Source organism: Lactuca virosa, chromosome 7, assembly GCF_052849685.1.
Source record: "Lactuca virosa cultivar CGN04683 chromosome 7, Lactuca_virosa_CGN04683_v6, whole genome shotgun sequence".
NCBI lineage: Eukaryota > Viridiplantae > Streptophyta > Magnoliopsida > Asterales > Asteraceae > Lactuca > Lactuca virosa.
The window spans coordinates 35657914-35682793 of NC_136432.1; the positions used below are offsets into that span (position 1 = coordinate 35657914).

Genomic DNA, 24880 nt, shown 5'->3' on the forward strand with positions numbered 1-24880 from the left:
TTTCTTTCTTTCTCTAACTTCTGTTGTATTTTCTTCATAATTAAATATTCTTTGATAATGATAAATTGTTTTAACAAATCTTTATCATCTTCTACACGATTACTTTTAAGTCCACCACAAGAAATCTGTGTGAAATCACCAATCTTCTCATCAACATAGAGATTAGTTGATCAGGAACATCCCAAAACAAATATCCTTCTTTAAGACGAAACTTTGGATCTGTAACTTTTAATCCTAGTCCTTTCATGTCTTTTAACACCATATAATCCGCCATTAAATCTTCAACAAGAAAGAAAACTTGAAGAAAGAGAAAGTAGATATGATAAAATTTCTAGAGAGAGAAAACAACTATGAGATGATTTATAGAGAGAGAAAACTGATCTGAGATGATTTCTAGAGAGATAAAGTATATCTGAACACAAAAATTCGAATAAACACGAAAATTTTCTTCTAATTCTCTTCCAGGTCACGATTAAAGAACAAATCAGATGAAATAATGAGTAGAAGATAACAGATCTGAACAAGATTTTGCAATAAAACGAGGTATTAGACTTTTTATTTTCAGAAAACTTACAAAACTTGAAGAACAAGGTCAGATTCATGATAAAATATCACCATAAACAAGTTAGATTCTTGCAATAATCGCTGAGATCTACAAGAACCCGCTCTGATACTGCTTGTTGAGAATAATTTGAGATGACGCATGCGGAATATCAAGAACAATCAAGAATCAATCACCATAATATGCAAGTAATCTGATAACGTTTTTTTGTATATTGATTATGATATGAACGTACAAAGAAAACCCTAATCTGGAAAAAGCTTCTAAACAAAAGCTAACCTAATGATTATTTATAGAGAACATAAAATATTTACCAAAAATATAAAACCAATGCCTTAATATAAATTAATGTCTTAGAAGAGCTCGATGAAGAACTTCTACTGTAAAGACATTGTAGGGAATCATAAAACGATTAACCCTAAAAAAGGCTTCCCTAAATAACCAAACATGCCAAATCAGTTTCAATATCTCAAATACTCAACACAACCATTGGCATGATTTGGACACAAGGGAAACGTGTCACTTCATAGAATTTAGAAATTAAAGGAAAAGTAAAATAAAGCCCGATTTGGAAGGGACGATGATAAAAACAGACCCAAGATAGTGATATAAAGTCAGGTCTTAATTTCGTATCATGTGACCTAAAGATTGTTTTTTGGAGAAAAAACTCCTTCGGCTTGAAGAGATTCAGTTTTGTATTTGAAAAAGTGCTACCTTCCTTATTATTTATAAGAAACCCTAAATCAATGAAATCTTCATGAATAAAACCCTCATTATGTGTCTTCAAGGTAATGACGAATTTATCCATAATTTTTGAAGGAACAAAAGTGATGAAGAGAAGAAGATTTACCTAATATACTGATCAAGTAAGGAAAATGAACAAGGGCAAGGTTCAATTTATAATGTCTCACAAGTAGGATCATTTGAATTCAAATCTTATGGGAAGTCGAACAGTTATGCGTGTAACTATTAGTAGGTTTCTAGAAATCTCCAATGCTCAGGATCTTAGATTGAAGATTTTTGGGGGTAATTGTTATGGGTAGAATTTTTAACTTATTATTTCTATATTTTGATAATGTACTAAAATCCCAAACAGCTAAAGATTTTGGATTTAATCAATATCTTCTTTTGCCATCGTATTTCTTGTGATATCTTATGCAAGAACTTAGAGTTTGACTAAAAAGGAATAGACAAAGTCAAACCTCACGTGGCCAATGCCTAATGAACGTTGAAGACTCTCATGAAAGTCGGGTGAAGCAAAGATTAAGGAGGATTCCAAGAATGTCGGAATTAAAGTTATTATTGCTATGTATATAAAGACTAGTTGATCGATGCACACACACACACACACTTCCACTATGACTTATTCTCTGATTCTCTTGATACTTGAGCACATTTACTTCATTACTAAAATCAATTTGCACTGGTAACTTTATTTCATTTTAATATAAGTTCTAAGGAAGGCGATTTCATCACCTCCCGAGGTTTTATGCCGGAGATCCAAAATGATTAAGGGTTTTCCTCGTAATTCGATGTGTTTTTGCACTTACTTTCATTTACTTATTGTTGTTTAATCGATAAAAAATCACTCAATTATTCATTTGATTGTTAATATGTTTTCTTTATTAAAATAATTAAGATACATTTTTGGTATCTTAGTATCTTTTTGAGTATCTTAAAGCTTTATTACGCACATTCGTTGAATATTCATTTTGACACTATTTTTGTCCAAAATAACTCATTTATATCTTAAACATTCTAGTTTTTAATCTTATTTTAACATCACATCACACTTACTAATTTGGTTACAAAATTAGTTTGTTAATTTTTAACCAAAACAATGAACATACAACTGTTATATGTCATTGGAAATAGGGTAACATGATGACAACCTAAAACTCTCATCTATTGCATCGGATGGAGTGCCAAATGCTAACATACAAATTACGACAATGCATTTTTGTAAATGATGAAATCGTATCGTACCTCTTGCATTGGATGTTGTTGGAAAAATCTGCATGTTGTCGTCATGTTTTCTACTATACGTAGAAACAAATGTTTGTGCATTCGAAATCGGCGTCGAAAATAGTATCCTTGGAAAATAACATACTCATCAAACTAATCATGCAAACGTTGGTGGGCAGATTCACAATCTCTTTATATATTTTCTTTGTCTCTGTTGTACATTTCTCCCTTCCTCATCTAATTCTTGTTGCAACGGTGATCCCTGCTTCTAACACGAATTCTAAATTATCGGAAGAGGAAAATGATGATGATGAGAATGCATTTTTTTTAGAGAAGAAAGATTTGTTGGGATAAGTTAGCATTTATAATGGTTTGAAATCGAAAAAGAAAGAAAAAAATATAGTTGTTAGACCCCCCATCTCTCTTCAACAATCCATTGCAGTTTCACCTCTATATAGGGATGAAAGTGGGTCCAAACCCGGACCGGATGGATCCGGACCTAGAAAACCTGGAACCGGTTAACGGGATTTTGTAGGACCGTGTTAGGTGCATTTCATACATCCATTGTGTAGTTTTACTCCATAAAAGTGCATTGCATATAGGCTTAAACTCATGCATTTTGCATGTTTTTCAGAATTTTTCATGAGGCAATTTCATTCACACACTTTTGTGATATTTCAGGGACTTTTGGAGGTAGTATCTTACTTAAAGAGATGAATAAGAGATATAGATGAAGTTTCAGGACTTGCGGAGCACCGAGGAGGAAAATATCAGAGAAATGAAGATTTTGGCCATTCAGAGGTTTACATGGCCGTGTAAATGGAAGCCTTGTGTTTACACGGGCCGTGTAAACGCCTACTCTCGAGCATTGTACTTTGAAGGCCTGACCAAATTATGCAGCGTACTTTTTGTGTTTACACGGTCGTGTAAATGGTAGTGTTAATTTACACGGGCGGGTTTAAAACAAATTTTCTTCTTTCTAAAAAGGGTGTAACCGTTCCAGGAGAAGTTAAGTCGATTTTGGGAGTTCTAGAGGCAATTTTCTGGAGGATTTGGAAGACAATTGTTACTTGGAAACACTTGGATTTCATTTGGATTTCAATTTGTAAGACTTTAATTTCAATTTCTAGGTTTGTGCTTTGTTCTAGTCATGAGTGGCTAAAAACTTAAACTCTCCAACTTTATGTATTGACTATTGTGTGTGTGAATTCAATCATTTGACTTGGTGTTTATTTTAAATGCTATCTAGTGAATTTGATTTTGCTTTAATCAAATGTTTGATTCTAATTGTGATTCTTATTGGCCATTTGAATTAGGGTTAGATCATTCAAGTTATCTAATCATAAAATCCATAATTGTTTTGTGAATTGGACTAAGTAACAAGCACTAAACTGATTTCCATTGAATAAATTTAGTGTAAATCTTATTCACACACTCTTACACTCCCGAGCTTGTGAGGAGTATTGGGTGTTGTTGGGAACATTCACATATAGCTTAATGCAATCTTTTAATCTAATTCTAAGAGCTTGTTTAGATTAGGTTAGTAAAGTTAGGGATAATCAAAGAGCTTGTTTTGGTTAATTAATGTGGTGAATGGGAAGTGTTAGAGCTTGTTAACACTTTCAAGTACCAACTTAGAAAGAATTGAACAAATATCATTTCATCCTTGGAACCACATTTCTAATTTGTCTTGCATGGAGTTGGAGTACTTACAAATATTGAATTTACTTTATTTAATCAATTCCTTACTTATTACTTCAGTCCTTTATTTGAATCATTGCATATAAACCCCCACTTTTGTGACCACATTTGTACCTTACGCAAAAAAGGTATAAACATTTGTTTCGTGTCTCTGTGGATCGACCCTGCTTACTTTGTATTACATTTTCAGTGCAAAATAGCAGTGTTTTTGGAGTCATTTGTACCCCTTTATTTGTTGGGTTTGACACGCCTAACAAATTGGCGCCGTTGCCGGGGACACGGTGTTACTAATTGTTTATGCCTAGATCTTTCCGTACAGGTACACCACTGCCAATTGACTCGGAGATAGAAAAGACTGCAAAGAAGTTAAGGAAGCAAGCCAAGCTTCGTAAGAAGCAACCGGGCTCCGGGACTTCTTCGTCATCTAACCCTCTAGTCATCAACATTTGGGAGGACATACCCCTCTCAAGTGTATCCGCATCCGAAACAGAAAGCCTCTCACTCTCACCACAACCATCCTCACCCAAAAATACCACCCACCATCTTCACCTACTTATAATATCCCAAAAACTACACCCACAGAAACTTCAACCACTACACATACCATGGGAGATAACCATGGAGGGAATCCACCTCCAAATCCACCACCCGAGCAAACCCTTCGTCAATGGTTGAGACAAGAAGTTACACAGCAACCTCTTTGTATCACATATCCGGCAGCCATAAATCTTGAACTTAAATCCGGACTCATCCACCTACTCCCTACCTTTAGAGGCTTGGAAAATGAAGATCCCCACAAGTTTCTGACAGAATTTCATGTTGTGTGTGTGGGCATGAAGCCACACAATGTCACGGAAGATCAAATCAAGCTTAGGTCATTCCCCTTCGCGGTGCAAGATGCATCTATGACCTCCCACCGGGGACGGTTACTACATGGGTAGATCTTGCACGCCTCTTTTTGGACAAATACTTCCCAGAGATGAAAGCTTCAGCCCTACGGAGGGAAGTCATTGGAATCAAGCAGCATAAGAGAGAAGCTTTCCATGCATATTGGGAAAGATTCAAGAAACTTTGTGCTCATTGTCCTAAACATGGAATTACCGAGTATCAGCTTCTCCAGTACTTCATTGAAGGCATGACTCCAATGGAGAGAAGACTTTTTAATGCCTCCAGTGGCAGATCTTTACCCGACAAGACTCCAACCGAAATCAGCAATCTAATCAAGAACATGGCTGAAGATTCTAAGCATTCAAGCCATGATGAAGAATGGTACACGGATGCACCCCGAGGTGTAAAGGAAGTCCAAACTCCACAAATTGAAGCTCAATTGTCCGAGCTTACAAAAGTGGTAATAATGCTAGCTAAAGATAAAGGTGTATAGCCCACACCCTGCCCTTGTGGTATTTGCACTCAAGTGGGACACCCAACTGATATGTGCCCACAACTTCAAGAAGAAGATTATGAAGAAGCAAAAGCCATGGGAGGCCATTCCGGATCAAATCAAAGAGGATGCGATCAGTCACGAGGTGACCAAAGATGGAACAACAATCAAGGTTGGGGAGGAAGTCACCAGGGAAGCTATCAACCAAATCAACCACATCAATACCAATAAAGACCACATTTTCCACCACAAAACTTTCAGCCAAGGCAGCCACAACACCTTCCTCAACAAGCGGGTTCATCAAGTATGTCCTTAGAGGGCATAGTGAAGAGTTTGGCAACTAGTACACAAGCTTTCCAGCAAGAAACAAAAGCAAGCATAAAGAACCTAGAGCAACAAGTTTCACAGCTTGCTACTTCCGTAAGCAAATTAGAATCTCAAGGAAAGTTGCCAGCCCAAACAGAAACGAACCCAAGGCACAACATGTGTGCCATCACATTGAGAGGCGGAAAGAGTTACAATGGTCCAAAAGTGTCGGTTGATCAAGAGGAAGCAGAAATAGTGGTTGAAAAGGCAACCAAAGAAGAGAAGAAGGAAGATAAAACAACCGAAAAGAAGCCCCTCGTCACTGAATCTAATGCCACACCTGCTCCATTTCCTGAAAGATTAAAGAGCACGAAGAAACAAAGGGAGGAGAGTGAGATCATGATGTAACATCCGGATTTCCAGGTACCATATTTAAATTGTTTATTTTGAGTTATGAGGAGGGACTCGACGAGTTGACGCCTAGACTCGTCGAGTAGGATCGCGATTTGCTGACTGGATTAATGAACGGATTCGACAAGTCGATGGGTGGACTCGACGAGTCCGCGCTGTGGGTGGAAACCCTAAATCCTCGGGCCTGTGCCCTATTTAAGGGACCTTATGGCCCTCATTTGCGGCTACCGGTACAGAGAGAGAAACCCTAGTGAGCTTGAGCATGTGGTGTGAGGAGAAGGGCTATTTTAATCCTTGTTGGTGTGGTTTTTGCAAAGAAGAAGGGGATTCCAGCAAAAGAAGGTCAAGGGGGTTGCTATTATGTGGTTTCAAGCAAGGAAACTCCACCTTTGAGGTATTAAATCAAACCCTTCTTCTGTTTTGGTGTAGAACCCTTGAATCTAGGGTTTTCTCTATTCTTTATTGGCTTGGATATGATGCTTATGATGTCCCTTTGAGTGTTAAACTCTGGATCTGGACCTTGAGAGGTCCAGAGAGCCCCAACCTCCCTGCTTTATGCTATTCCATTAGAGTTATGAGCCTAGGTTGCCATTTTAGAGACTATTTCACCAAAGGAAGCATATTGAACGTTGCATGAGTGTAAAGGTCAGACCTTTACGTGATTATTGAGTATGGTAAGGTCAGATATATAGGTTAGAGGAACAGATCACCTCAGAAGGTCATTTGAGTGTTGCCATGGAAGGAACTCGCCGAGTCCATAAGGGGACTCGACGAGTCGAGTGAAGATCTATGAGGATTCGGAAGCCGCCTGGACTCGCCGAGTCACACGAGTGCACTCGACGAGTCTGGTCAAAGTTTGACCGTTGCCTTGAGTTGACTTCAGTTGACCTTAGGGTTTTGGTCAAGCTGGTTCTAGAGAGAGATCTGGGAGGGTAGAATGGTATTCTACCCACTCCTTATAAATGAGGACAAGAGAAAGTATTGATTAGAGATGTTATTATGATAGGAGGAGGCTAGGTCGGGTTATCGAGCACGAGAGGTTATCCGACATCGTACGAGGTGAGTCTTCTCACTATACTTTACCTAGAGTGGTAATATGTGTGACCGGAAGGTCTTATGTGTTATGAGGAGTATGTGATGTATGTTGTTATTTAATATGTATGTGCTATGTTATGTTATGAGTAGTATGTTATGGACCGGAAGGTCATTATGATATGGACTGGAAGGTCATTATGATATGGACCGGAAGGTCATTATGGGTAGGACCGGAAGGTCTACCAGGATTGTGGGACGGAAGTCCCCCGAGACACATGGACCGGAAGGTCTTGCAGAGCTATAGCCTTGAGTGGCGTATGTGCGTATGTGGTATTTTGGGGAACTCACTAAGCATTTATGCTTACAGTGTTTGTGTGATGTGTTTCAGGTACCAGTGAGGATCGCGGGAAGGCGCCGGCATGATCTGTACACACTGATGGGATTTATGTATTAGAGATCTTGGGATTTGTTTTATTATGATGACATGTGATACAATGGATTCTTATGATATCTTATGAATGAAATTATGTTTTAAAAATGAAAAATTGTTTTGAAAATTTACGTTGTTACACATGCAAATGTTCAAAAAGGTTCAAATCAACATCCCACTCCTCGAGGCCATCAAGCAGGTACCTAGATATGCAAGGTTCCTTAAGGATCTTTGTGTATCTAAAAAGAAACTAAAAGGAAACCAAATCGTAAAAGTTGGGGAAAATGTATCCGCGGTTTTGCAAAAGAGGATGCCCCCGAAGTGCAAGGATTCCGGTGTCTTTACCGTGCCATGCAAATTGGGGAATCTTTATGTACCTCGAGCCATGCTCGATCTAGGTACATCCATAAATGTCCTACCATATTCTATTTTTAAATCAATTGGTGTAGGAACATTAAGTAAAACCGGTGTGATCATCCAACTTGCCGACCGGTCAATAGTATACCCAAAAGGTGTACTAGAGGACGTGTTGGTGCAAGTCAATGAATTTGTTTTCCCGACTGATTTCCATGTTCTAGATATGGGAGATGCTGACTCTCCAAGTTCAAGTTCCATACTTTTGGGTAGACCTTTTCTTAAAACTTCTAAAACAAAAATTGACGTCTACAATGAAACTTTAGCTATGGAATTTGATGGTGAAGTTATCAACTTCAATGTTCATGAAGCAAAAAAGGTTCCTTCCGATGTTCAATCTGTCAATCTTGTGAATTTGATCCAGCCCTCGACTAGAAAGGGTTTAAACTTGTCTAACAATGAATTTCTAGAGTTAGTTTTGTCACAAAAACTAGACAGGAACAAAGCCAAAGAACTTGCAAAGGAGTTTGGCATAAATAACGAGGTGCTGGAGGGTTTGGAGTTTATTGATGACAAGAAGCATATGAGTATTGATGAAATGAAGTCCACGCCACCTACAACCAAATTCAAACCCCTTCTACCGGTGGAACAAGCACAAGATTCGGGATCAAAAATTCCACCGGACCCTTTAAAGAATATATATGTCGAGAATGAGAGCACCCAACCGGTCATCAACTCAAATAAACTATCGAAGAAGGAAGTGGCGAGAAGGTTGATGTGTTGGAAAGGCCCACATACTTAGAATGAAGCATATTCAGGGGCCAAGTCGAGCCAACGACTTAAAATAAGGGCGGCTAACCGGGAGGCAACCCGGGGGTATTTTTGTCATTTCCTTCATTTCTTATTTTTCCATCATATTTTCTTCGTTTTCAAGTTTCCAAGTTGTTTATCATGTCTAAAGAGGTTAAAAAAATCATTTTCCGGGTAGTAGCAGATTAGCGGGTTGCAATTTAAAAAAATGAAAAAATCAAATTTTTTTGCCTTCTCAGAGATTTACACGACCGTGTAAACTTATGCTTACGGTTTACGGTCCGTGTAAACGATCAGGTCAGCAAAATTCAGACGTAGCATTTACACGGCCGTGTAAAATATACCTTTGTGTTTACACGGCCCGTGTAAACGTAAAAACAGAGCTGAACGTTTTTTAAGCTAAAATTCGATTTTTTTGCTCGTTCTTTTCACAAAACCTACGACTCCTCTTCTCTCCCTACTGCCCCCTTCGAAAAAACACCTCAAAACCATTCCATCTTCCTCAATTTTGCTCCAAAAATCAAGCTTCAAGGTATGAAATTCTTCTCTTTTCTTCATCTTCTTTGTCTTACATCTCAATTTCACCCTCTAATGGCTAATTTTGGGGGTTTTGAGCAAACCCTAGAATTTTTGGGTCTCCAAATTTCGAGCTAATGTTTGTAATTTATTGTAGGATAAGCTTGGGGAAAGCTTGGGGAAGCATTGGACATCACCCTAACACCATTTACAAGCACAATTTTGTAATATTGTTCCAAACTCTTTTCTTTGTGCATATAGTTAGAACCACGTTTTTTGGGGTGATTTTTTGGTGGTGTTGCTAGTTTTTGTGCATACTCTACAATTCAAAAGTGTCCTACATTGTGTGAAAAACTTTGTTTAATTCTTGGGCAATGGCTTCCCGTGGAAAAAGGGCTAGAATTGGGACCTCACATATGGATGGTCAAGAAACTAGTAATGAACAAAACCAACATTCCATGGAAAACCCCTATGAATTTGGTCTTATTTTTTAGTCCAATCCACAAGAGATTTTGTATTCAAGCCTTATTCGAATGGTAAAGGGGGCTTAAAAATTTGTGGACATCCAAGCCCTTAAGGACCTTCACATCTATAAAGGGGTCCACAAGCTCTTGAAGAACATAGGTTAGGAAGGTCTATTGAATCTCCATGCATTAAGCTATCAAACACCCATGTTGGAACTCTTGTCATCCATCGCCTTTGATTACTAAACACACATCCTTACCTTCCGTTTGCTCAATCAATCCCATAAAATTCATGCTGACACCCTTTGTGATATTATTGGTGCTCCAAAGGCGAAAAGGGATGTGTATACAACAAATGGTAGAAAAAATGTTATATTTGAGCAAAGCTGTGGAAGATTTTGGACAAGCATCTCTTGTGAAGGCGAGTTTCAGTCGGGCACGACAAAGGCTTCCAGTATCATACATCTGGTTCTTAAGGTCACCCACCGGATCATTGCTTCTCTCTTGTTTCCTCAAGAAGATATTAGCAAGGCAAACAAGAAAGAATTGGAAGTCTTATGGTGCATGATTCACAAGCCCGAGGAAGTTCCTCACTTCGGGTGTTGGGTAATCCAAAAAATGCTCAGAAACTCCATGAGCAATGGTGGTCAGCTTCATTGTGGAGGAATGGTTTCTATTATAGCTGAACATCTTGGCCTCCATTTACCAACAACCCAACCAATATAATTCCAGGCCGCACTCGTTTATCAATTGATGTTATGGAGACTATGCACCTCTTTCACCGCAATTCCAACGGGGATGTTCATTGGATCGTAGATGATAAAGAGTATCTACGTATTGACAACAGAAATAAGAAGATACTCGATTTGGCCAATGACATCCCATCTACAAATTGGCGCCTCCAGTCCAATTTGGGTGTTACTGCAGTTCGTAGACCTCCAACCACCACTCCTCATCCTCTTGCTCCAACTACATGTGCCTCCAGCTCGTCTCGCCCCATTCCTTATCCCGAACACAACATCTACATGGGTGAGTTTGCACGCTTAGACCACCATTACACGAGCCTACAGCAGGAGGTAGGAGAGATTTATACGGGTGTTGCTAAACACACTTCCGAATTTCAGGACTATCGTAATCTTCAAGATGAGCATTGGGCCCAACAGGAGCTGCGGTGGGCCGAGCAGGATCAACGGTGGGCCGTTCAGGAGCAACACAACCGAAACATACATCATTTGCTGAGCGATCTCCACCGAGTACTTGTCCTTCCACCACAGACCCCAGTGGCCCCCATATTATCCTACCGATTATCAGCCCTACTACCCTCCACAGTTCCCACCACATCCTCCACAGTCGGGCTCTCAATATGCCAACTATGCCTCTCCCCAAGCATCGAGGACGATGCTATATTTTAAGCTTGGGGAGGGGCACCCATCCATGCATAGATCCCGTTGCATGTAGGTTGCATGCAGTTTTGTACATATTGCATAATGCTTTTTCTTTTTCATTTTTCTGCATATAAATTTTTCAAAAACCAAAAAGATTTTCTTTCTATTCTATTTTTAATATTTTTTGCATTTTGCATCTAAATTTTTGCATTGCATTGTTCTAAAAAAAAATTGATCCAATCCCAAGCAACCGAATTTTCTCAAAACAGTTGAGCTGGTAAGTGAGTCGTATGTCTTGAGATTAGACTTACTCTTTTTATTGAAAATCCAAAAGCAAGCTAATCGCACACGAACACACCTCCGAAGCTACTTGTGCAAAACAGAAAGTGAGGAGATTGTCAACATTGAAGCATAACAGCAGGTATGAGTCAATCTTTGGGACACATGACTGGTCTTATGAGTAGTAAGTGCTCAATTGAACACAAAGTGCCAAATTCAAGAAATCATAAAAGAATGCAAAATTTCAATGTCCCGAGCCTTCCAGCGCTCTAAAAAGTCATTTCTACTCATTCCCTTTTATATACCCTGCTTGGGGACATAGTTTCCAACTATACCTACGGGTCTTTGCATGTTAACTTCAGTCCCCCGAAAAAATGTCTAGAAGCCCCTCACGGTAATAGACCGTGAGATGTCCCACAATAGAAAAGTCAAGGACGAAAATATAAAGAAATAAGCCTAGCAAATAAATTGATAAGGGTGTTATGTGTTATCTTAGTTAGTTAAAAAAATATTATTATTAAGTTAATCTGTGACCTTTAGGACTCGAATGAGTAAACTCTGAGGGGTGTTCTACACCTAATCGCCTAAAGCTGAATTGTTTGGGACCGATTGGGTTGAAAGTTCGCTACACGGGTTCCATAGAAAGTCATGAACTTAATAATAACAGAAAATATAGATATGTATAGGTACCCACATAAAGCTAATATGTGGCATTTGAGGTTCGGGCAAGTAAACTCGAGGGATCTTTTTAAATCTAGCACACTAAGGTCAATTGATCCGGATGTGTTGGTTGGAAGCCCGTTACACGGATTTCAAAGAAATCCATGAGCTTTATTTGTAGGAAAATGTAATTAGATAGTTTGTATATATTTATGTTTATAGTTTAATTGAATAATATGTTTAGGAAAAATGTTTGGCTGCCAAAATATTCCTTTGGACTTGGATTTGAACTCATGACATTGGGACTGAATGTTAATTACTTTGACTGGTGTAAGTGGTTTGAAATTTGTAACCAATCTGGGTAAATACTAGGGAATTTTTAGAAGATATTTTTTAGAAAAAGATTATTGTTAATCAACAAATAGCTGGAGTCGGTCATTGTCATATTTTTGTAAAACAAAGATGACTGAGCATGTTTTGTCACATACAATTTCACGAGAGTAAGACCATAATTTGCTCCATGAATTGACTTGATGCTATTGAGAGGAAACAAGTGTTGTGATATTTGATTCTGTTGAGTTGCATTAGGGAGTGACCAAAGTCTTATTTCTATTGTTATATAATATTTTGAGACTAAAGCCAAGTTGACTCAAGGCACGACAGGTACATTCTCAACTATGCTACAAAAACGAGGTTAATTGGGTTGGATCTTTTTCATGTTTGTTTTGATTTTTGCATTAAGTTTCAAAAGTTTTGATTTTGATTTTCTTTTCTTCTCTTTTTAATTTATTTTCTCCGGTTTAATTTTTTCCTGTTCTTTCTTGAGGACAAGAAAGGTTCAAGCTTGGGGACATTTGTTAGGTGCATTTCATGCATCCATTTTGTAGTTTTACTCCATAAAAGTGCATTGCATATAGGCTTAAACTCATGCAGTTTGCATGTTTTTCGGGATTTTTCATGAGGTAATTTCATTCACACACTTTTATGATATTTCAGGGACTTTTGGAGGTAGGATCTTACTTGAAGAGATGAATAAGAGATGTAGATGAAGTTTCGGGGCTTGCGGAGCATCGAGGAGGAAAATATCAAAGAAATGAAGATTTTGGCCATTCAGACATTTACACGGCCGTGTAAATGGAAGCCTTGTGTTTACACGGGCAATGTAAACGCATACTCTCAAGCATTGTACTTTGAAGTCCTGACCAAATTGTGCAGCGTACTTTTTGTGTTTACACGGCCGTGTAAATGGTAATGTTAATTTACACGGGCCGTGTAAACGTAGTCACGGGTTTAAAACAGTTTTTCTTCTTTCTAAAAAGGGTGTAACCGGTTCCAGGAGAAGTTAAGTCGATTTTGGGAGTTCTAGAGGCGATTTTCTGGAGGATTTGGAAGACAATTGTTACTTGGAAACATTTGGATTTCATTTGGATTTCAATTTGTAAGACTTTAATTTCAATTTCTAGGTTTGTGCCTTGTTCTATTCATGAGTGGCTAGAAACTTAAACTCTCCAACTTCATGTATTGACTATTGTGTGTGTGAATTCAATCATCTGACTTGGTGTTTGTTTTAAATGCTATCTAGTGAATTTGATTTTGCTTTAATCAAATGTTTGATTCTAATTGTGATTCTTATTGGCCATTTGAATTAGGGTTAGATCATTCAAGTTATCTAATCATAAAATCCGTAATTGTTTTGTGAATTGGACTAAGTAACAAGCACTAAATTAATTTCCATTGAATGAATTTAGTGTAAATCTTATTCACACACTCTTACACTCCCGAGCTTGTGAGGAGTATTGGCTGTTGTTGGGAACATTCACATATAGCTTAATGCAATCTTTTAATCTAATTCTAAGAGCTTGTTTAGATTAGGTTAGTAAGGTTAGGGTTAATCAAAGAGCTTGTTTTGGTTAATTAATGTGGTGAATGGGAAGTGTTAGAGCTTGTTAACACTTTCAAGTACCAACTTAGATAGAATTGAACAAATATCATTTCATCCTCGGAATCACATTTCTAATTTGTCTTGCATGGAGTTTGAGTACTTACAAATCTTGAATTTACTTTATTTAATCAATTACTTACTTATTACTTCAGTCCTTTATTTGAATCATTACATATAAACCCCCACTTTTGTGACCACATTTGTACCTTACGCAAAAAAGGTATAAACATTTGTTTCGTGTCTCTGTGGATCGACCCTGCTTACTTTGTATTACATTTTCAGTGCAAAATAGCAATGTTTTGGAGTCATTTGTACCCCTTTATTTGTTGGGTTTGACACGCCTAACAGATTGGAAACCGGACCGGTATATAGGAACTGATTCTGGTTCGGTTTCAGGTAAAGTGGGTCTAGAACCGGAAAATAAGAAACATCAAAGTAGGTAGGGTGGAACTGGGTATAGTGGGTCTAGAACTGGAAAACCCGGAAAAACCATAATTTTTTGGTAATTACTTAGTGGGTTGAACTTTGAAAATTTCTATATTGATATCCCGTCTTCGGGGGACTGTAAGTCATTGAATATGAAATCAAAATTGACAAAATTATAGTCTAAAATCATTTACAAACTCTAAACTACACTCCTGAAAAAACCGCATGCCAATCTGACTTTAAACAAATGAGATATGTATGTTTTAAAATTTTCAAAGAATACAAAGTACAAAAACAAATAGCTAAAAAGTTGAAAATTTTCAGCTTTGATATCTCAACTTCGGGGGACTGTAAGTCTTTAAATATTAAATCAAACATGAGAAAATTATAGTCTAAACTCATCTACAAACTCTAAACTTCAATTTGGGAAAAAACACATGTCAATCTGACTTCAAACGGACTAGATATGTATGTTTTAACGTTTTCACACAATACAATAAGAGCTGAAAAACTAAAAACTTTCAGCTTTTATATCCCGTCTTCGGGGGACTGTAAGTCATTGAATATTAAACCAAAAATTATAAAATTATAGTCTAAACTCATCTACAAACTCTGAACTACAAGTTGAAAAAAATCGCATGTCAATCCGACTTCAAACGGATTAGATATGTATGTTTTAACGTTTTCACAAAATACAAAAAGAGCTGAAAAACTAAAAACTTTCAACTTTGATATCCCGACTTTGGGGGACTGTAAGTCATTGAATATTAAACCAAAAATGAGAAAATTATAGTCTAAACTCATCCACAAACTCTAAACTTCAAGTTGGAAAAAATCGCATGTCAATCCGACTTCAAACAGATTATATATGTATGTTTTAACGTCTTCATAGAATACAATAAGAGCTGAAAAACTAAAAACTTTCAGCTTTAATATCCCAACTTCGGAGGACTGTAAGTCATTGCATATTAAACCAAAAATGACAAAATTAGAGTTTAAACTCATCTACAAACTCTAAACTACAAGTTGGAAAAAACTTTATGTAAATCCGACTTCAAACGAATGAGATATGCATATTTTAAATTTTTTCACAGAAACTGGTTCCGGTCCCTAAAAGTCGTTTCAGTTCCTAACACCGGTTCTGGTTCTTAAACCCAGTGTACCCGGACCCGACAGACCAAAACCCGAATTACCCGAAACCCGGATAAACCCATTATTTAGACCCGGAACCTAGACCGGTTCTACATATTTCGGTTCTAACGCTTTCGGTTCCGGTTCCAGACCGATTTTCCTATTTTAAATCTCATCCCCGCCTCTATGTTCTCGAAATGTCACCATAACGGGGCGAGCCAAACATGTCGTGATAGTTACCGATCCCACTCCCCCCAAATCTTACTTAGGAAAAAAAAAACATATAATCACCCACATATTAGAATGTTGCGATTTATTTTCTATGTCTGCACTATGGTTACATCAATCAATTTGTAAAGATAGAATTATGATATCTAGGAGGTGTTTGACTTAGCTTTTGAGAGGCCAAAAGTCTTTTTAAGAAAAGATCAAAGGTAAAAGATGTTTGACAAAAGACTTTTAAAAGCTACTTTTGAATTAAAAACTACTTTTGAATTTTGGATAGAAGAAAAATCAACTTTTTGGAAAAGTCAGAAAAACCTGACTTTTTGCAACTTTTCCAAAAAGGACTTTTCGCTTTATTGCCAAGCCAAAGTATATAATATATGCACAGAATCCACGAGACAATTCAAAATCCAAGATACCCTTGGTCATTTAGTCAGGTTTCACCGTCTAATGCACATATCGAAAACCAAGATCACAAGCGGAACTTTTTCCCCTTTCCCCCCTCTACTGTTTCCTTCCCTTTCCCCCAAAACCCTTGCCCCGTTTCCCTCAAAACCCACATAATTCTTGACAAAAAATCGTTCTTTCCTCCATTTTCTTGACAAAATTGTGATTTTTTCTTTCGTTTTAAGGAAAACCCTCAAAGAAGAGTGTAAAAAAATGAAGGAAAATGGCGGTGGTGGCGATTCTTTGCCAGACGAGCAGAGGTGTAAAAGAAGCGACGGCAGGAAATGGCGGTGCGGGCGGCCGGTGATGGATGGGAGGACTCTCTGTGAGACGCATTTTCTTCAAGGTCGTCACCGTCAACATAAGGAACCGGTTCCTGAGAATTTAAAGCTGGAGAGACAAAAAACCAACCGAAAATCCGAAGAAAAAAACCCTACTGAGAAGAGTGAAATTAGGGCTAATGGGAATGTGGATTCTTCCAATTTACCCAGAAAAAGGGGTAAAAGAAAGCTCCTTGATGAAGGAAACACAGGTGAGAGTCATGAAACCAGGCAAAAAGGAGTCGTGGGTAGCTCAAATCTGCATCGGAAACTGCGTAAAAGAAACCAAAAAGAGGCAAAATCGAAATCATCCATGGATATTTCCGAAGATCTTGACGATGCTTTAAGGAAGATGAAATTGAAGAAGGGGGATTTGCAATTGGATTTGATTAGAGGGTGTCTCAATAGACAAATTGAGAAGAAAAAAGGGAAGCAACCACAAAAAGAGGATATAGTGAAAGAAGATATCGTGAAAGAATTAAAGTACGGAAGATTGGAAATTTCACAATCTTCACCATCAACAACACCCATCACAGTCAACAATGCAGCTCTTTTGAATGGCAAAATTGGGGTTTCTCCCTCAAGTTCCATGCCTACTAGGTTTTTTAGGTCAAAAAACATTGATAGAGTACCTATCGCCACAATGCAGGTTGTTTTTTTAACCTAATTTGATCCATTCCTTCTGAAATAGTTATAACTTTGCTATGTATTTTTACTGTTTTTTTTTTCATCTCTAGATTTTACCAAGTATAAAAGCTAATGTAAAAGCCGCTACAAAGAAGTGCCATTGGTGTAGGATGTGTAGCTATCGTGTTCTTGTGAAATGTTTGACTTGCAAAAAACAATTCTTTTGTGAAGATTGCATTCGTCAGAGGTTTGTTTTAGTTATTAATAGCTTTTAATGCATATACATTATCCTTTTGTGAAATAAATATATCATGATTTTGGAATTCATAAAAGCAATGGTGCTAATTATTCTTAGACCATATCTCCTTTTTTCTCTTCATTAAGTGCTCTATGGATAAAGTGTTGTCTCATTAAAGTTCTTCTTGATAAAACCCTCTGTTTCAAGCCCATATTTTTTTTTCTTCGGGGTGCATAATTTTTCTTAAAATAAAATAAATATAGAAATCTAATTTGGATCTTGAAATGGTTTCAGGCTTCTTGATAAGTCAGATGTCAAGAAACAGTGCCCTGTTTGCCATGGAACTTGCAATTGCAAACTCTGTATAAGGGGAAAATCAAAAGAAGTGAAAAGTAAGGTTCAGGATCTTGTTGTTTATAGTGGTGAAGGGAAGTTTGACAAAGGTCAACAACATCTTTACATGATCCATTTGCTCCTCCCCTTGCTTGAACAAGTAAATCAAGAAAAGATTATTGAGTTGGATATTGAAGCTAAAATTAAAGGTAGGGGATCCTCAATCTTGTTAATTTTTACATTTGGTGATAAAAAATGAGAGAATCACACTTATCATTTCTTCTGAAAATTTTAGGAGAAGACCAAAGTGAGCTACAAATACAGAATGCTATAGGCTCCCCAAAACAACGGTGTTGGTATGTTTCTTAAATCTAAATAATCCTTTTGTCCCAAAAAAGTGGTATAATTTTCCAAAAGGTGTTCCAAATTTGTTGCAAAATCTAAATACTCCTTATTGTTTTTTGCAGTGGTTTTTGCAAAGCTTGCATTGTGGATGTTCATCGAAGCTGTGGAAATTGCTCTTATATTCTTTGTTTACCTTGTTGTCAAGAATTTCGTGAGGGACACTTACATGGTGGACTTAGAGATCTTAAAAACACAACAGCAGATAAACGAAGATCTTTATGCACGATTTTATGGAATTGGAAAACTAATGAAGATGGAAGTATAAATTGTCCACCAAAGAATTTAGGTGGTTGTGGGGACAATATACTCACTTTATTCTCTCATCACCCGTTCAATTGGACTAAAGATCTTGAAGCATCTGCAAAAGAAATAGCTTCCACCTCAAATTTCACAAAAAGTTTCAATCTTGACACTTCAAGTTGTGCACTATGTGATGAACATGACAAAAACGGGGAAAAGGGTGAAATCTTGATTGAAAACAAGTGTTTGTATTTCTCGATCACTCAAGATCAAGATTTGGAGGACAAAAATCTTGAACATTTCACGAAGCATTGGGTCAAAGGTCAACCGATTATTGTTAAAGATGTCATCAAGAATGATTTGGAGTTGAATTGGGATCCGGTTTTTATGTTTTGTATGTATCTTGAAAGAAGTGCAAAATCACGAAATGCAAAAGAATCAAAATTGAAAATTTGTTCAGATTGGTGTGAGGTGGAACTCGGTAGGCAGCAGATTTTCATGGGTGGGAAAACACACGCGAATGTGTGGCATGAGAAGTTGAAATTTAAAGTTTGGTTATCTTCAGGATTCTTTCAAGAACATTTCCCTAGTCATTTTGCTTCTATAATGCATGCTTTGCCTCTTCAAGAGTATATTAATCCAGTGTCAGGGGTACTAAATTTGGCAGCAAATATGCCACCAGAAAGTCAAAAGACGGATTTGGGTCCATTTGTTTATATTTCATATGGTAGACCCGAAGATGTTATGGGGGGTGATTTTTTAACAAAGTTGTGTTATCATGCATATGATATGGTATGTATCCAAGGTTGTGTTGTGTTTGTTACATGGGAAGGGGATGGGTTATTTTTTGTTGATGAGGATGCGAAGGGCATTTTAGTCTTTTACATAGATGAGAGATAGAGAGCGATTCCTTGTCCCACCTTTTTGCATGGGACAAGAAATTCAGTTTTGTTTTTGTCCAACCGTTTTGGGTGGACAAAAAGTTGGATTTTTTTGTCCCATTGACATCAGTATTGGTCCCACTTTACCTTTTTGAGTGGGAAAAGAACAATTTCCTTTTTGAGTGGGAAAAGAACAATTACCTTTTTTGGGTGAGACAAAAAATTGGAACTTTTGTCCCATTGATATTGGGTCCCACCTTTTTGGGTGTGACAAAAAATGCAACTTTTGTCTTATTATCTTTTTGGGTGGGACAAAAGGTTGCAGCTTTTGTCCCACTACTTTTTTTGGGTGGGATAAAGAATTGTAAGTTTTGTCCCATTGACATCCGTCTCAATCCCACCTTTTTGGGTAGTACAATAAATATTGAATTTTAATTTTTTTTTTTTTTTTTTTTTGGTTTAGGTTAATATTCTTGTGCATGCTACGGAGCTTCCAATATCTGAGAAAAAGCTCAATAAAGTAAAGGTTTTGTTGGACAAGTATTCACAAGATCATAATGAGACTCCAAAGAAGAATAAAACCAAGAACAAAGTTGATGAACCATGTGGGAAATCATCATTTAGTAGTGAAGTGACTCAACAATCAGAGATGGAGGACAACACAAATGAAGAACTCACTCAAATACCCAAAGTTGACCCGGTTGACCCGTGTGTGTTTTCTGATGATGATTCAAGCATTGGTGATTCGGATGATGAAGATATGTTTGAAGAAGAGTTTGGAAGTCCAAGGGGTAACAAAGAGGAAATTGTTGACACTCGTGGGGCCCAATGGGATGTTTTTCGTAGACAAGATGTTTCAAAGCTTGTTGAGTTTCTTAGAAAATATTCCAAAGAGCTCAACACATCCTCTTGTTCACCCAAAAAGGTATTCTTTTTCTTTGCTACATTTTGACTTAATGCATAAAGAATGACTTAATAGAGAAACTTACATAAAAGTGACTTTTCAGTTTTCCTATCAAGTCCTAACTTTTTACAAATTTGCTTTCTCTTCCATATAGGTTGTTCATCCGATTCTTGATGAGAGCTTCTACTTGGATGCTTTCCATAAGAAGTATCTCAAGGAAGAATTCGGTAAGTTTTGTGACTTTATCATCACACCTTCTTGTAACTTATAGTTTCTAAAACATTTATAAAATAGTGTTAAGTTCTATTTACTTCATTGTGTTTTTACTAATACAATTTAAACAGATGTGGAACCATGGACATTTGAACAACGTATTGGTGAAGCTGTCATCATTCCAGCTGGATGCCCCTATCAAGTAAAGAAAATTAAGGTATGATTCTTTTGTTTGTCATAGGTTAAAATAAAGAAAAGCACTTGAACTTTTGCCATTATATATCGATTTATCCACTTAAGTGTTTAATCATTTATACTTATTTCAATTTGGGCAAGTTGTTGAATCATGTAAACACTATATGTTTAGTTTTTTTGTTTCATGCAATCATTATCATATGCTTGTGTGAATCTTTTTGTTGATCCTAAGAAATGTTGATGCAGTCATGTGTTAATGTGGTTCTTGAATTCATCTCACCTGAAAGTGCATCGATGGGCATCAAGTTGAGTGATGAAATCCGTCAACTTCCAGTAAATCACAAAGCAAAAGGAAAAATGCTGGAGGTATATATTATTATATTTCAATAGTTAATCTTCTAATTTGTAGTTTTTTTTTTTTTTTTTTGAAATGACATGACTAATTCCAAAATTGGTTTTTAGGTCAAGAAAATGACTATTCATAGTGTAAATGCTGCAGTTGAAGAAATCAGGAAAGTATCACAAGCAGAGTAAGGACTATGTTCTTTTTTCCTGTTTAGTGTTGTTTGGATAAATGATGTTTAAAAAATATTTGAGAAAATGATGAGAGAGTTCAGGAAATGGAAGAAAAAAAAACAACAAAGGGTAAATTTGTAAAAAGGTTAGGACTTAATGTGGAAAACTTCATTTTCCTGGCTTTTTCTATTAAGAGATTCTTTCTGCATTAATACCAGTTAAGAGTCTCTTAACAACATGAATCCTGCATTGTATTATTTGTATGTTAGATTTTAAGTTTTGTATTCATCTGTTATTAATGCATATCAATATTTTTGTCTTTATTGGTTGATGCATTCATTTTAAAGTAGCATCATGAACCCTGTGTAAGATTGAATCTCATTTTGAGGATGTACCTTTTGAAACGAATTATAATAATAAGAATAAATATTTTATTTTACATTAATTTAAGTTAAATGGCTAAATCGATAATATATATATATATATATATATATATATATATTCATTTTATAATCACCTGGACTTTTCCTGACTCAATCTTTGACTTCTTTTCAATTCCAGAATTAGTGACAAAGTAGAGGAGTAGAGATGAAGAGTTACTAGTTAAAAACTTGGCATATGATCAAATCTCACCATGTGATGTAAGTAGCAAAAAGCATGTTTCTTGTTATTTCTTTAACAAAATTTGGTTTATAAAATCCCAATTTTTAAAACCAATAATCCAAAATCTGCAGATATCAAAACGGGAGGATGATATTCAATGTTCATGATCCACTGTAGATCACCCGATTGTGCAGATGATACAAACATGGTATCATAACAAAAATGTTGCATTGAATGCTTTATGTTTATTTTGTATATATATATAGATTGGTTTTGTAGTTTAGGGCCCATGTTTATATTAGTATACTCCATGCTTTTTATTCATGAGTCGTATTGTTTTGTTCCATAATAAGTATCCACTTTTATACTCCCTCTATCCCAAAGAAATTGCAATTTGTTGTTTTCTAGCAATTTTTTTTGTTAATAACAAATTTGGTCTGAAAAAGTTTCCTAATTTTGTCATTGGTAGAACGTGTTTCCGATTAATAGTCACTCTTATAAAATCACTTGTCGAGTCAAATGTTGCAAATGATTAAATGCAAGAAATTGCAAATGATTTCTTTATAATGACAATTGTATTTTGAAAAATCTATCCAATTATATTATTGTTATAATTGGGTAGAGTTTTCAAAGTATAATGTTGTAATAAGAGGAAATGAAAGTTGGATGCTATAATAAACAAATCTATGAAAGTACATTGCTATTCTTGCTTTTTACCCATATGATTTTTTACAATATTTTAAAGAAAACTTTTTTTATCCATACAATTTTACATAAAAATCAAGTAGATTTATGTTTCTTGTATTTGAATAATCTCTTTCGTTGAACCTCAAAACCAACGGATACTTATTATGGAACACATGTGAGTATTATGCTAATCGAGTTAAAGAAAAATAGAACAATCATAAATATTTAAAGCATGGATCCTTTAGCATATTATTTAGATAAATGCTAATTAGACATTAATCATCTTTGTTGCATTTATTGTTGAATTGTTATGCTAAGTTAATCAATATTTGTTGCTAAATGTGAATACACATAATCTAGTGATACTTTCTTGCATTTTCTTCAAGTTTTAGTAGACTTGTGTTAAAACTTTTTTTATTTTTTTTACTTCTTTGTTAGAGTTTAATCATTAATGGTAACATGTATTATGTTCTCTAGTTTCATATAGGTTTCCAAAGGGGTGTTTGGATTGCTTTTTTGAAGTGATTATTGCAACCTCAAGAATCAGAATCAGACTTATCTTTTTAATTGAAATTAGGGATAGTTTGGTCATTATGCATTTATCCTCAAAAAGCTGCTTTCTTGCAGTGACTTCTAACTTGCTTCTTCTAATTTGTTTGGATGTGTGTTTTAACAATAACTTTGTGCTACTGAATAATTAGTTGTAAGAAAATGTAGTGTATGAGATTGCATTATCATACAATTGTAATAATCACTACTGATGGTGTTAAGTGTTTGACAAATTGTGATTTATTAAGGAAGTAATACATAAAATTAGGGTATATGTTTGTAATTAAATATTGACCCTGAAAGTAATCAGATAATCGTAACTTTAATTAATTTTGTGTTGTAGGTGTTCTTGATTTGAAATAATGGAGTTTGGAAGAAGGCAAGTGCGTTTTTGGCTTCAATTTTTTCTTGAAAAAGAAATTTAAATTGAAGATGTTCATGAGGACTCTGAATCAGGATGAAGATGAAGCTGGTGATCTGGAAATGAAGCTAAAAAATGGCAAAAAAAAAATAGCCAAAAGGTACTCCTGCTCTTTTACTTTGTTAGTTATTTTATATTCATTTTTTTTCTGTTAATCCCATTATTAATACAACTTAATTTAATATTGCAGATAACATGTCTCTTTGATCGCAATCAAAGAAGACACAGGATTAATAACCCAACCCAACCCAACAGCTTCACCATGGACGCCATTTTTGTCCCCTCCATTGTTGCTCTAGAGTTCTGATTCGACACTTTAGATGTGATAAAAGTTTGTACAGTTGTACATTTGTATGCTTCTCAATGATAACTTTTATCTTTCAGTTCCATTCAATGTGTTTGTGTTTCTGTCTCTGTTCTATGAAACAATCTTTATTTATAACTAAAAATTCATTGCCAGTATTTTGCTTTCATAAACTCAAAAATTCATCTACAAAAGTTCAACAATTGGAAAAAAGATTAAACCAATCAAGATATTGTTTGAACAACTATGAACACTTTATGTTTCCAAAATTTTTCTTTAAATCAAGTTTATGGTCAATGATAACTTTTATCTTTCAGTTCCATTCAATGTGTTTGTGTTTCTGTCTCTGTTCTATGAAACAATCTTTATTTATAACTAAAAATTCATTGCCAGTATTTTGCTTTCATAAACTCAAAAATTCATCTACAAAAGTTCAACAATTGGAAAAAAGATTAAACCAATCAAGATATTGTTTGAACAACTATGAACACTTTATGTTTCCAAAATTTTTCTTTAAATCAAGTTTATGGTCAATGATAACTTTTATCTTTCAGTTCCATTCAATGTGTTTGTGTTTCTGTCTCTGTTCTATGAAACAATCTTTATTTATAACTAAAAATTCATTGCCAGTATTTTGCTTTCATAAACTCAAAAATTCATCTACAAAAGTTCAACAATTGGAAAAAAGATTAAACCAATCAAGATATTGTTTGAACAACTATGAACACTTTATGTTTCCAAAATTTTTCTTTAAATCAAGTTTATGGTCAATGATAACTTTTATCTTTCAGTTCCATTCAATGTGTTTGTGTTTCTGTCTCTGTTCTATGAAACAATCTTTATTTATAACTAAAAATTCATTGCCAGTATTTTGCTTTCATAAACTCAAAAATTCATCTACAAAAGTTCAACAATTGGAAAAAAGATTAAACCAATCAAGATATTGTTTGAACAACTATGAACACTTTATGTTTCCAAAATTTTTCTTTAAATCAAGTTTATGGTCAATGATAA

The 24880-nt window shown here is 35.8% G+C and overlaps 1 protein-coding gene across 1 annotated transcript; it reads left to right on the forward strand.

Moving 5' to 3' along the window:
* Positions 1-16407: 16407 nt before the first annotated feature.
* On the forward strand, positions 16408-23951 carry B160 (protein). The gene is made up of 14 exons (XM_079059518.1): positions 16408-17399; positions 17488-17624; positions 17910-18157; positions 18244-18304; positions 18416-19385; positions 19938-20399; positions 20533-20605; positions 20723-20808; positions 21033-21152; positions 21249-21316; positions 21864-21943; positions 22037-22113; positions 23485-23662; positions 23753-23951. The coding sequence occupies exons 1-11, from the start codon at positions 16644-16646 to the stop codon at positions 21886-21888; spliced, it is 3006 nt and encodes a 1001-aa protein (XP_078915644.1). The 5' UTR covers positions 16408-16643; the 3' UTR covers positions 21889-21943; positions 22037-22113; positions 23485-23662; positions 23753-23951.
* Positions 23952-24880: the final 929 nt, after the last annotated feature.

Bases quoted from the DNA above. Each gene is read 5' to 3' on its own strand.
- B160 (XM_079059518.1), top strand. From the start codon at position 16,644: ATGAAGGAAAATGGCGGTGGTGGCGATTCTTTGCCAGACGAGCAGAGG. The intron at 17,625-17,909 runs GTTTGTTTTAGT...AAATGGTTTCAG, and splicing joins GAAGATTGCATTCGTCAGAG to GCTTCTTGATAAGTCAGATG. The intron at 19,386-19,937 runs GTATGTATCCAA...TTTTTGGTTTAG, and splicing joins GTTATCATGCATATGATATG to GTTAATATTCTTGTGCATGC.